Source organism: Prorops nasuta, unplaced genomic scaffold (genome assembly GCF_024137725.1).
Source record: "Prorops nasuta isolate Cenicafe-Biocafe unplaced genomic scaffold, Cenicafe_Pnas_1.2 PNAS00005, whole genome shotgun sequence".
NCBI lineage: Eukaryota > Metazoa > Arthropoda > Insecta > Hymenoptera > Bethylidae > Prorops > Prorops nasuta.
In genome coordinates this window covers 4,477,056-4,490,369 of record NW_027116802.1, presented here as the reverse complement: position 1 = coordinate 4,490,369, position 13,314 = coordinate 4,477,056, and the positions used below count along the sequence as shown (strand labels likewise).

The 13,314-nt window shown below is 32.1% G+C and overlaps 4 protein-coding genes across 4 annotated transcripts; 2 read left to right on the top strand and 2 right to left on the bottom strand.

Moving 5' to 3' along the window:
- The first annotated feature begins 55 nt into the window (after positions 1-55).
- On the top strand, positions 56-3,309 carry Mtmr6 (Myotubularin related protein 6). The gene is made up of 12 exons (XM_066727194.1): positions 56-372; positions 438-551; positions 614-776; positions 867-1,018; positions 1,088-1,213; positions 1,292-1,559; positions 1,641-1,867; positions 1,939-2,189; positions 2,264-2,398; positions 2,473-2,599; positions 2,656-2,925; positions 2,995-3,309. The coding sequence occupies exons 1-12, from the start codon at positions 340-342 to the stop codon at positions 3,136-3,138; spliced, it is 2,010 nt and encodes a 669-aa protein (XP_066583291.1). The 5' UTR covers positions 56-339; the 3' UTR covers positions 3,139-3,309.
- Positions 3,310-3,384: 75 nt separating this feature from the next.
- Positions 3,385-8,591, bottom strand: LOC136773482 (calnexin-like). The gene is made up of 8 exons (XM_066727195.1): positions 8,413-8,591; positions 7,707-7,968; positions 7,340-7,629; positions 6,360-7,019; positions 6,137-6,277; positions 5,536-5,658; positions 5,275-5,472; positions 3,385-5,213 (listed from the first exon to the last, which is right to left on the bottom strand). Exons 2-8 carry the CDS (start codon positions 7,957-7,959, stop codon positions 5,154-5,156), a joined length of 1,725 nt encoding a protein of 574 aa, XP_066583292.1. The 5' UTR covers positions 7,960-7,968; positions 8,413-8,591; the 3' UTR covers positions 3,385-5,153.
- Positions 8,592-9,493: 902 nt separating this feature from the next.
- On the top strand, positions 9,494-11,298 carry LOC136773488 (ran-specific GTPase-activating protein-like). The gene is made up of 4 exons (XM_066727202.1): positions 9,494-9,856; positions 10,072-10,223; positions 10,307-10,593; positions 10,707-11,298. Exons 1-4 carry the CDS (start codon positions 9,842-9,844, stop codon positions 11,018-11,020), a joined length of 768 nt encoding a protein of 255 aa, XP_066583299.1. The 5' UTR covers positions 9,494-9,841; the 3' UTR covers positions 11,021-11,298.
- Positions 11,299-11,487: 189 nt separating this feature from the next.
- Positions 11,488-13,031, bottom strand: wbl (endoplasmic reticulum protein 29-like protein wbl). The gene is made up of 3 exons (XM_066727203.1): positions 12,602-13,031; positions 11,915-12,313; positions 11,488-11,829 (listed from the first exon to the last, which is right to left on the bottom strand). The coding sequence occupies exons 1-3, from the start codon at positions 12,701-12,703 to the stop codon at positions 11,593-11,595; spliced, it is 738 nt and encodes a 245-aa protein (XP_066583300.1). The 5' UTR covers positions 12,704-13,031; the 3' UTR covers positions 11,488-11,592.
- Between the last annotated feature and the right edge of the window lie 283 nt (positions 13,032-13,314).

Here is a 13,314-nt window from a genome sequence, read left to right as displayed (position 1 = left end):
TTATATCATGATATAATGATCTGGCCTATAAGCGATATGTGTGGTAGTCGTCCGTCCGTGGTATCAGCTGATTTAAAAAATATTCAGTATATATAAATGTTGACACAAAAAGATTACAGCAATCTGTCAATTTTATTTTTAACTAAAAAACAAAACATGTGTATTAAATTTTTTACAGTATTATTATCCTGAAAGATGAATTTTATGTAATAAAACTTTCTTTATTAAAAGTATTATGGCATGTAAAATATAAAATGTATTTAGAAATGTGTAATTAATGTTTACAATTGTTTATAATATATCTAAAATTAATATAAATCATCGTTTTGAAGTAAAGAGATGAATGCAATGGATCCTATTAAAATAGCAAAGGTTAGTCAATTAATTATTCATAATCTTCTATAATCCTTATCTATTGTTTTATCATATATTTGCAGGTAGAGAATGTTCGGATGTTGGACAAATACAGTAACAATCATTCTGTTGGTTGTCTTTATTTAACAATACCTCATCTTATATATAGAGAAAGGACTGGAAAGAAAAAAATTTTTGTTAGTAGACAGAATTAGAATGTATATAACATAATAGAACTAAAGTTTTTTACTGGTTTCAGATTTTATGCACGCATATATCCAGTATTGAGAAACAGCCATTAACAACTTCAGGATCACCTTTGTATATTAAGTGCAAGCATTTTCTTACAGTTACATTTGTAATTTCCAAAGAACGAGATTGCCATGATATATATCGTACATTACTGAAACTTTCCTGTCCTGGTAAACAGTAACAAATATTACAAACTCTTTTATCTCAATTTAATTATTCCCAATTCTAATCAATTATTAACTATTACAAATTTTGTACAGCAAGTGTAGAAGATTTATACTGTTTTACTTATCAAGAAGATACTTTGCCCCAACATGTAGGATGGAACTTTTTTAATGTACAAAGTGAATTTCAAAGACAGGGTGTTCCAAATGAAGAGTGGTCACTTTCTTATTTGAATACAAATTATGAGGTACAGTTTCTTTGTTTTTTATTTTCTTTCAACCAATCCACTGATTTATACTTACAAAATATATTGCAGCTGTGCGATACCTATCCAAAATATTTATACGTACCTAGCAACTGCACAAATAATGTTTTAACAGGAAGTGCAAAATTTAGAAGTAGAGGAAGATTACCAGTTTTAACATACCTACATCCTAATAAAGTAATGAGTGGTTTATTATTTAATTTGTGTACAGTGATGTAATTTCGGAATATTTATTGTTCTTTTTTTATATTGCAGGCTGCTATTTGTCGATGTAGCCAGCCGCTTTCTGGTTTTAACGCACGTTGCTCCGAAGATGAATTAATGTTGTATAATATACTTTGTACCAATCCTAATGCAAAGTACATGTATGTGGTTGATACACGTCCCAGAGTAAATGCCATGGCCAACAGAGCTGCAGGAAAGGGATATGAAAATGAAAATTTTTATGACAATATCAAATTCCACTTCTTTGGAATTGAAAATATCCATGTAATGCGAACTAGCTTAAATAAATTGTTGGAATGTAAGTAAATGAAATTCCAAAAATTTCGAATAAAAAGATTTAAACGAACAGTAATTTTTAATGGTATGTTTCGTTTTACAGTACAGAGAAATACATCAATGAGCGCATTTTTAAATGGTTTAGAAAGCAGTGGATGGCTCAAACATATAAGGTCGATATTAGAAACTGCTTGGTTCATTGCAAAAGCTATTTTTAATGGTGTAAGCGTAGTTGTCCATTGCAGTGATGGATGGGATCGTACAGCACAAGTTTGTGCATTATCTGCATTGCTCCTTGATCCTTATTACAGAACCATTCAGGGATTTCAAGTAAAACTTTGAAACAATAAAGTTATATTGATATTAATTCTTAACATAACAATATAAGAGGGCATTTACAGGCTTTGATAGAAAAAGATTGGCTATCGTTTGGGCATAAATTTTGTGATCGTTATGGATATATTAACAATGATGGAAAAGAACTGGCACCGATATTTACGCAATTTATAGATGCCACTTATCAGTTAATACAGCAACATCCTACTATGTTCCAATTTAATGAATATTTTCTTTTAACGATTCATGATCATGTACACAGTTGTCAGTATGGAACTTTTATTGGAAATTGTGAAAAAGAACGGTTCATGTACAGGTAGATTCAAACAGTATCCATATTAATATCTGGTTTAACTAGTAATATATAAGTTTTCTTTTTGTAAATTACAGATTATCAGATAGAACTTACTCACTATGGGGACACATAGCAAATCATGCAAATGAATATATAAACCCAATTTACAAATGTAATAGCTCAGATGATTGTAGCGTTCTTCAACCCAAATTATCACCTCAAAATATAATGTAATACTATCCCTTAATTAATTTTTAAATATTTTGCAATAACGCGAATTATTATTTTGTTCTTTTTTTTTTAGTTTATGGAGGGGGCTATACTTTAGATTTGAAGCTGGCGTTCATCCAAGAGAAACGTACGACGATTTACTTTTAACTATCCATGATCATACTAGCTCTTTGGAGGATCATGTTAAACTTCTTGTTAAGGTAAATATATTTCCACAAAATCTGAGAATAAAATTGTATGCATATATTATTTTCAGCGGGTAAACTCGTTAGGGCAAGTTTATTCTTTGAATAATGTATCTAAGAAGAATCCACAAGGAAAACATATGATTGATAATAAATTTATGAAAGAGTCTTCGGCAGAAAACATTATTGAGAAGGCAACAGATCACGTAGATAAAATAAAAACTAAATTAAAATTAAGTCAATTAGAAAATGAACTAAGATCTGTTGCCTTAGATTGGAAGCCAGCACATAATATTGAAGAGTGTTCCTGTTGCACTACATTTGACGCTTTTAATAAGAAGGTACACACTGCATTTGCTTAGTAAGTTAAAGAGCTACTAAATTTTGACAAACTTTATATATAATTTTAGCACCATTGCTGGTCTTGTGGTGATGTGTTGTGTACCAGATGTATGGGAAGTCACAAAGCACTTCCCGGGCATATGTCACAGCGCGCAGTACCTGTCTGTAAAACTTGTTTCCAGAGTTTTAACATTCCAACGTCCAGTCCTTGAAAGATTCCTTCATTCATAAACACATATTTGATAAAAATCTCATAAATATTTTTTTCTGTTAAAATTAAAATAGAAAAGACAAATTAACTAAGCACTAAAAAAAACTGTATTTATTCAATTATGCTGCACGCACTGTAACAAATAAGAGTAATAAAACATCAAATTTCTAGACTTTAGTCACAAATTATTTTTTATAATAATACCATTTTATTAGTACTTTAGTTAAAAAGAGTCTAGGATTATACATATTATAGACAATTTAATCTCTTTATTTATAATTTTATCATCATAATAGAAAGAAATTCGGAATGAAAATTATTAACGATGAACGATATTTGATTAAAAAGTAATTTAAGAATCTGACGATGCGAGTGTTTGAAATTTAACAATCTATGTTTATGCTGCTCATCATTTTGCATCTGTTTAACTAACGCATGTATAATTATTGTGTAATATCACATAATCAGATTATCTTGGCCTTACAACGTTTGGCTCCAATAAGACTTATTATGAATAAATTTACTCTATAAATGAAAATTACAATGTCTGCTATGCATACAACAGACTTTTTAAATACACATGTCATTTTAATGCAACATAGACATAGTATTATTTTTGGACCTTGGAGCTTTTTTGCACTCAAAGTGCAATTAATGCAAGAATGCCGAAAGTCAGTACTTTGAATACTTCCGATTTGATGTTTATACCTTACGTATAATTATACATTCTCGTTTTTTTAAATGAGCAATATAGAAGGCACTTTTTATAATAAATATTTTCATTATATCAGTAAATTAATAAGTAAATGCAAATAAATCTTACTTCACATTGAAGTAACAACAGTGAGAAATTACACAGCTATCTATTATAAAAAATGTAGAAAGTGAATAGAGGATGAATGCAACTAAGTGTATACAAGCATACATTATATTTAGTATAATCTCAAATTATAAAATAGTGCCTTAACATGTAGGTGAAAAACGAAAATTGTACCTCCAGATAATAATAAAATTTTAGAATTTGTTTAGCTTGATTTCTAAAGCAAATTACACAAAAGTAATTTTAAATAGTTCCTAATTAAGATATTCATATATTTGGCCTGGAGTTAAGTATTTAATGGTAACACATGCAATATATATTCCTAACTTTAAATAAATGCAGCTCATTAATTACTTAAAGATATCTTTAAATAACATTTTTAAGAGCAAGAAATGAAAATTTATTGGCGCAGCCTTTTCATTACTTATGAGAGTGGTGGAGGTATTGACAATTCTATTAATTTTATTCGCAATAATTAACAAATATATTTCAGATTAATTTAGTCGAATTATTTTGGCGATATGACCTCATTATTAAAAACTATTTTCGCAACTTATAACCTTTTTCAGGCTATACCCGTATGATGTTAATGAACGAGGTTTATTTTTAATGATGTTGGATAATTCATCAAATCTGACTAACATCACTCTTGCAAACATACAAGTGCACTACCATACAACTGGACCTACCATTAAAATGTATCCTTCGTAGATTTACTTTCGCAAATAGAAGGGATAAATTATATTCTGTGACAAATACTTATGTCCTTAAATAAAGAGCTATGTACTAATGATAGATTTGTATTCGCTAATGACTCAAAGTCCTACACTACACACAATTGGCAAGTGTAATGTGGAATGCGAAAATTTGTTACAAGTAGATTAGAAATGCTTAAAAAGATCGTTGAAGCTTAGTCGACTCGATAACCCGCATCATTCTTAAATATAATTAAAACGATTTTGAGAATAAAACAAACGGAAGGTGGATGAAATTACAAGTAACTGAATAGAAGTCCATTCTTCTTGAAATTAAAAGAAAAGTGAGGCTTTATACTTAAGTTGAACAATAAGAACGCACTGAATGAAACAAATACAACATGCACAAATATTTAAGTTATTTTATAAATATAAGATGATTATGCTTTTTGCGTTTGCCTTTCAAGCATTTCTAGAAAATTCTTTTTAACAATTTTCATCTTACTCCTTATTTGGTTTTCTTCGGCGGGGACCGTCACCGCCTGCCAAAGGAACGTCATCCTATAAAAACGAATCGCTTGTTAATAATTTCGAGGAATTAATGAATGACTTAAAAATGTACCTTAGTACTTTCAAGGTTGCTTGCTTCTTCACTTTCGCTATCCTTCTCCGCTTCTTCGTCAATATCAGCATTCGTTTCGGCATTTTCATTTGAATCCTCAGCCTCATTTTCAATTCCTTCATTTGTTAGATTTTCATCACCATCTAATGTATTCAATAGATCTTTTTCCTCATAATTGTATTCCTCTTTCTCCTTATCCTAAAAGTCACATAAACAAATAAACTATAAACATTTCCACATTTTTACAGACTAAAAATATACCTCAGAGGGGAAACAACAGCAATATACTAGCAGAATTACAGGTATTCCAGCAGCTAAGGTATAAACAGCCCAAATCCATGGGTTTTCTGCAGTAAATGTTGCAACTTGGCGCCATACACTCCACTATATAATACATATATATATGATAAATACTGTAAAATAGCTTACAAAAAAGGCACAGAGCGAGGTATTTAAGGAAGGAGATCATTATATAAAATTTTATACTGATGAATTGTAATAGAATTTTAAACATTCATCTCTCAAGCTACTATTTACAATTTTCTAATTGATTAATCCCTTTTTTTTGTACACGAAGCAGCTATAAATTTTTACTTTTAAGCAAAATATAACAATTTTGTACCTCACGAGATCGTTTTAAAAGATACCATACGTATAATACAATCGGTACAGCGCAATAAGAAAAGTATAAAGCCCACCAACCAGGCTTATAATTCATAGCGCGCATCATTCGACCCCATAAACTCTCCTGAATGTTATGATATATTTTAAGGATTTCATAAATTATTTTAGTAACTATTTTTCAGATGTACGATGTAATATTAACTATACGAATTTATAATATATTGGCAATACTACTTACAGTTTCTTCAGCAATTTTTAAACGTTTAGCCTCAAATGTTTCATCTGCCCATTTTTTGGCTACTTGTACATTATTAGTAATAATAATATTATCAAATTGAATGTCTGGAGACATAGACCATAATTCAAAACCTATAGCATACTGTAATACAATTTAAGTAATTTGATTATCTTTGTTAATTCAACAGTTCTTTAAAATTATATGATAATTTCTATTGGCTTACAATAGGCATCATACGAAATGGATGTTCGTCATTGAAATAATTAGGATTGTGAATAAGTTTTGGTTTCCACTTTCCCTTATAATTTGGATTATTGACTAATGGTGGTAACCATTTTCCTTTATATTTAGGATTCTTCTTCATCTTTTGCTGGTAAGGACCACAACCTGGCGCATCCGCGCATACTGGATTCGGTGTTGATGGAGGCTCCCATTCTCCATCCATTTCTACATCCCAATCATCAGGCTTTATTGACTCTGGATTGGGAATCATCGGTGGTTCATGTTCCAGCCATCCATCGGGCATTTTATCGTCTTCATCGATAATTTGCGCCGGAGCATCTTCATCCCAGTCATCAGGCTTAACCGCTAAGGGATCAGGAATCTTTTCACGGTCATCCCAATCTTCGGGCATCACGTCGTGCGGATCTTCAATTTCTAATGACGGGTTTACAGGTGGAGTAAAATCATCTAACAATGACCCAGAATTGACAATCTTGTTATCAACTTTAATCTCAAACGTATTATCTGGACGGAGAATCAAAGTATATAAGTGTGGCTGTTTGTCTTTGAAGAAATCTTCCAAGCGTTCTTTAGGTTTCTTGGCATGTTTTTCCTCAATAGTGCCGTTTAAAGGATTTTTATGACGGAAAATAAAGTGTAACTAAAAATAATAAATAACTGTATAAATTGTTTAAATTTTAATTTAACAATCAAATAGTGGAAACATAAAAGGTGTGACGAGTACCATTTTTTCACAACACAAGTGATTGCTTTAAAAAGTGATATATTATGTTGATTCCCCAGAAAGAAATTTAATGACCATCTACAAACTTATAATTTATACAGCTTCTCAAGAATAGTGTCTCTTTTATAATTATTTGAGTATTTTATTTATTTCTTTCTATTCACTTCAGTGTGTGTGTCTGGTACTTAATCCCTTTCATATTTCCATTTCTCAATTAATATCCTTTAAATTCTTACATGGTGATCATTGCCACACTTGTCAGGCCCAAACATTATTGTATATGGAGTCTTGTCGTGGAATTTCTTTAAATCTTCTTGATCCAATGTGAGCAGTTTGAGATAGGCACCCCCACATTCTTGTCCTTCTTGAAAGTTTACTTCATACTGGATAACTATAGGATCGTCTTCGAAAAAAATAGGTTTTGTTAAAAGAGTTGAAATAGCAGCATGCCTTGCTTTACTCTTTAAAACCAGTCCTAAATCTCCTGCTTGAGCATGTAGCTTTGGTGGTTCAACAGCCCAGACTCCTACAAAATTAAATGAAAAAATCAATCATCTCAACAGAATTTTAAAATATAATTTAAAAAAAATAAAGATAGCTAACCATCATATTTAGCTATATCAGCATCAATGCCTTCTTTTTTAGCTTCGGATAAAATCCAATTGTTTTTAAATCGTTCCTCATTATCAAAGTCTTCTGTTAAATAAGCAAATCCAGAAACAATTGGACTCTTATATGATGGCTTTACTGTTTTAGTTTCTTCATCAATATTAATCTTTTGATCGTCATTAGCATACAGCCCAATAGAAAAAATTGTTAAACAAATAAAGGTTACATATGTAATAATTTGTGCCATCTCATATTCCTGAAAATTAATCAGAAATGATATTTCATTTTTTTTGAGGTCAGAGAAATATTTTTACCTATCTAAATGATTAAAATTACAGGGGCTTTACAAAAATGTATAGTCATAACATTTTTGCAGCTATATATATTTAACACTATAAAATCTGAGTAATTACAAAAATTATAAATTGATATATAAATTACAAGTATCATTTAGGGCTAGGAGCATGCAGGAAGCATTACTGGAAACATTATTTTACCTTCCATTTAACTTACTGCTCCAAAAAGATAATTTTTTATTCTTTAGAGCTAATATAAAAATAAAAATTACTTTTAAAAAAGCTAATATAGATTAAAAGTAGTTTTTGGGAAAATGGAAGCATTAAAGGAAACAATTTTCTGTTTACACTCCAATTAATTTATCTTTCTGTAATAAATGGCTTTTTATACTAATGAGACTTACTGTGAAACTTGATTAATGCATCGAAAACCGTCTCTCCACTACTCTCCAGTAACAATTTTAAGCTTTCAAGAAACAAGGCACGTTTCTCTATTTAATTAAGGAATAATGATAATTCAATCTATTTACACGTAAGAATTTTTACTAATTGTGTTCCGAAACCCTGTGGCTGTGTCACTCCTCAGTCGTTCCACAGGGTGGATCTAGAGGGGGGGGGGGGGGTGTGCGGGGGCGATAAAGCTATAGTTTGAATTCATAAACAGTAAGTTCCGGTTGTGAATACCAGTTTCCAATCATCAAAAAGAACAGACCGCTGAAAGGTATCCTTTAAGTCTTACATACCAAGTTCTAATAAAATTAATATTTAGTTGAATAATAACACAAGTAGAAAATCACCAACTAAGGTGGTATCAATAAATGAAAAAATTATTATTTGGTTAAAATGGTATAGTTTATATGACGAAAACTATACCACTTTAACTACACCTATAAAATTGATAGGGCTTATGCAAAGATTGCAAAGACTGGCAGAATCACCCCTCGGAATAGGAATAACACGAAAACGGTCCACGATGTGTGAATGAGAGTTGTTTTGTTTTCGCTCCCTGATGTAAACCGTAGAGGGGCATTCGTATATAAGGGCTGCCCCTACCTGATCATCGGCGTCATCGCAGTTTTTTAGTGCACTTTGCACGTAGTTGTATACTAAACTGTGTAAGTAGGTCTACTAATTGCTAAAGGATTGTTCTCCCTTTTTTATTTCTTACAATTAATAATCAATTAATCTTTGTTTCCTCCCTTATTTTCTCTCTCACTCTCTCTCTTTGAAGCTGTCCAGAATAAAGTCATTTATGTGGACAAATGTTTCTCACCTTAAAGTTAAAAGTTAAGAAAATAGAGATGATTCATTCACCTTCCCTTTCTTTCATGCTTTTGATTCTTATTACCAAAAATCATAGCTAAATATTAACAGCTGTCTATTCCACTATCAAATGCTGGAAAACTATATGTATTAAAAAATTATAATGAAGAAAAAAGCATAAGAGGAAAGGTTCAACATATGACTCAACGTTATACTGTCGGCACAGTATGTATTCGACAGTATGTATACGGCAAAATGGACAAAACGATACGTACACACACATATGTGTAATGTCAAAGTGTATGAGTGCATGCTTTACGCAGTTGCACGCACACTATGTTGTCTATTTAATGGACAAAGGTGTAAAGATGGCGCCACGCATGTTAGCCTCCGAAAAAAAAGTTTAACGGTCACAATTTTCATTTTCAACGTTTCCAACATTATATTTTTCTGTTTTTGTGATTCGTAGAGCGAGAGAGTACTAGTTAGCTTGTATCATACTCATCTGTAGAATTCTTGGCGGTAATTGTGAAGTTTCCAAAGAATTATCATAAGCTATATAATTTTAAAATGCCGGAAAGTTTAGTAAGTATTACTTTGTTTTTACCGTTTATTTAGAGTCTTCTTGTCTTTGTTTTCATTTTTCTTATTTCAAGAAATAAAATAAATTTCGAATTAATCGTTAGTTTTAAATAATAAAACCCCTGTCAACCACCGAGGCATAATAGGAGTTTAATAATTCTAATCATTCTAATCATTCTTTTTGTTATTAATTTGATACTTTTTCGTTTTTATCTAAGCTAAATGGCGAGCAAAAAGATGTGAATGGAGATAATAATGAACAGCATGCAAGTGATGAAGAGAACAATGAAGTGGAAGTTCATTATGAGCCTTTATTACCCTTGATAGAAGTTTCAAATAATGAAGAGGAGGAAGTGGAAATGATCAAATTGTAATTCTTTCTTCACTATTTTTCAGCTTCTCTTCATTAAAATGGAATTTATATTTAAAACAAACCAATTTAAATTTTTTCAGGAGAGCAAAATTGTATCGATATGATTCTACCAGTGAACCAGCTGAATGGAAAGAGCGTGGTACTGGTGATGTTAAACTGTTAAGACATAAGACAAAAAACACAGTAAGAGTTGTAATGCGCAGAGACAAAACATTAAAAATCTGTGCCAATCATTTTGTCACTCCATGGATGGAGCTAAAACCTAATTGTGGTAGCGACAGAGCATGGGTATGGAGTGTTTTAGCAGATTTTGCAGATGAGCAGTTGAAACCAGAACTATTAGCAATAAGATTTGCTAATGCAGACAGTATATATGTTTTTATTTATTATTAATGAAATAATAATAGTAAATTACATTATATCATTATTCTTATTGATAGATGAGTAATATTAAAATCCTCTATATTATTATTTTCACAGCGGCACAGGCATGGAAAGATGCTTTTGAAAAAGCAAAACACATAGTTGGAACGGAATGTGAAATATACGCAGGAAAAAGTAACCCAGATGAAAAAGAAGCTGACAGCCACAGTGACTCAAGTAGTTACATATCCTTTGGTGACAGTGATACAGATAAAGAAGAAACAAAATTATCTAAACAGACAGGTGATGCAGCCTTACAAAAAGATAAGAATGTTCTAACATCGAAGGAAGATGAGATTGCTAAGAATACCAATGAATTGAGCAAAGAGCTTGAAAAACTAAAGGTAGAAAAGCGAGATGAAAAAGAATAAAAACAGGAAAGTTATTTGACAATTAGAATTTGAGCTCTATATTGAATTGATGGAACATTCCAAGAATATCGCACAACCGCATAAATTACCGTGACGCAACTATAACAACAGAAGAAGAATCCATAGGAAAATTGTCGCATTAAAGAAATGGACCATACAGCAATGTGAGGTATTGTCTGTGATTATCTTAATTAACAGTAAGCAGGGATAAATTTAGCATTTTTACCGAACTACAAATTGCTAAGGATGAATGAATCAATAAATGATAAAAATGATACAATGATAAATAGAGAAGTGTGAAATTTGATTTTTTATTTACCTCTTTCATTGAATCATAGAAATTTATGTGATGAGTGCATAGCACCTATATCGCATAAATTCAGAATTATTCTAGGTGTATGATCTTTACAAAGAAATTTGAGAAAATAGTTCAATTTCCTCTAGTGTATATTTTGTACCATATTTTATTATTTTTATTTAATTTTAATTATTTCCATAATAATATTAGTCTTTGATTCAATAACGTACTAGGTAAATGCTGCAAGTCGGACCGCTTGGAATATAATTGATAACTATAACTCATCTCGGTATGAAAATGATTGCAAAATGTTTCGTCTCTCCTCCATGTTACGTTTTTTCTCTTTTGGTAATTTTCCTTTTAATAACCCTTCTAATCGTGTTTGCTCCGTTTGTACAAAAACGTCCCCCCGGTCCAATATTCTTTCCATCATTTTTACATAAACTTTGGCTGGAGCACGTTGCTCTTCGGGCAGCGTTTCTTCAAATATTTTTGCTTTGTTTAGTATCTCCTAAAAAAGCAGAAGAATTAATAAAAATCGGGTAACGGAGACCTATAGATCAATGAGATTTGATTTTTTTTGCTGGCTGGCTTACTTGTCTCTGTTTTACACTGCTAGACTTGAACTCTTCCGCAAGCCTATCCAGCTGCTCTATACAACCAGGTAATCCAAGATAGATGCCCGATTTAGATTTAATAAAGCGTTTTATGTTATCTGCATTAAAATCTTCATCTTTCTCGACCAAAAATCTTAAGGGATCCGCTTTACCGTAAATAAAAAGCAAAACAGCTGGATAGTCTTCTTTCTTAATATTATAACGAGTTGCTAGATCAGAATTATCCTTATTTCCGAAATCCTTTACTCCTACTTCCGCCACGAGCAAATCTGGCGCGTCTCTCGTAGCAGCCGCTACTTTTCCGTATTCCTCATGTTTCTCTCCATATGGAAAGGCAACATCGAATTTTACAACCGCTGCTTTAAATTTTCCTATTACCTTAAAAATAAACAAAAAACATAAGAAATTAGAAAGTAGTATATCAATCTTACCACCGTCTTCTCTTTAGGATATTTAGGTAACAGGTATCTAATCTACTTCAACATTTACTGTGCACGATCCAACGAATGTATATAATTTTATGTTCATTAAGATGTTAGCGCAGTGATATTTGCGTAACCATGGTAACCAAAGCAATGTGGCAAAAGAAACAGGGGAACATATTAATTGGAAAATTTTAAGAGACTTCGAAGGCTCCGTTAAATAAGCAGCGAGAGATCAACCAACCTTGTCAAAAGAGTATGAATCCAAGGGCACGCATCCTTTGCAATCTTCAGCTGCAGAAATTTGATATACTAAGGCAAGAAGGAATAGCAATGGGTAGAACATTTTATGGCTAATGGGTTTTTTGTAGTGCTGGAATGATCAAGATATACTCGTCCTTTTCTATCCTTCCTCGATAACTCGTGAATCTTACTTAATATAATCGACACTCGTCGCATCCGCTCAATTGAAAGGGCTAACAGTTTGCTTCATTGTACACATAGTTAATTAATATTTAATAGGATAATGTGTTTGTGAAGAGTAAGTTCAAATTACAGAAAAGCAAGCCGGCGACGTTACCCGGCAGCAGTAGGGCAGTGGTTTCACAGTATCAATAGTTAGTTCTGTCAGTCGATAGTTGTGAATTTCAGATGAGAGATTAATTTCTCTTATCTATTTCGTTAAGCCCTTATCAACTACCATTCGCCGCGACGGATGGTGGTGCTCGCTCGATATTCCTCTCCCAGTTCGCAGTCCTAAATGCGTTCCAGTCGACTTAGTTCTCAGGGTTCCCAGTTCAACGGCTCGTTTTAACAACTCTGACCGACGGAGGTTCTGGTCGAGCCACGAGCGTTGTCGAATCAGAACTAGCCACGCCAGACGCCACGCGACGCGACGGCGGCGGTACAACGCGCTCGCCGGCTGTCGGGCGTCGGCGCTGTGGCTGCACGAGTCAG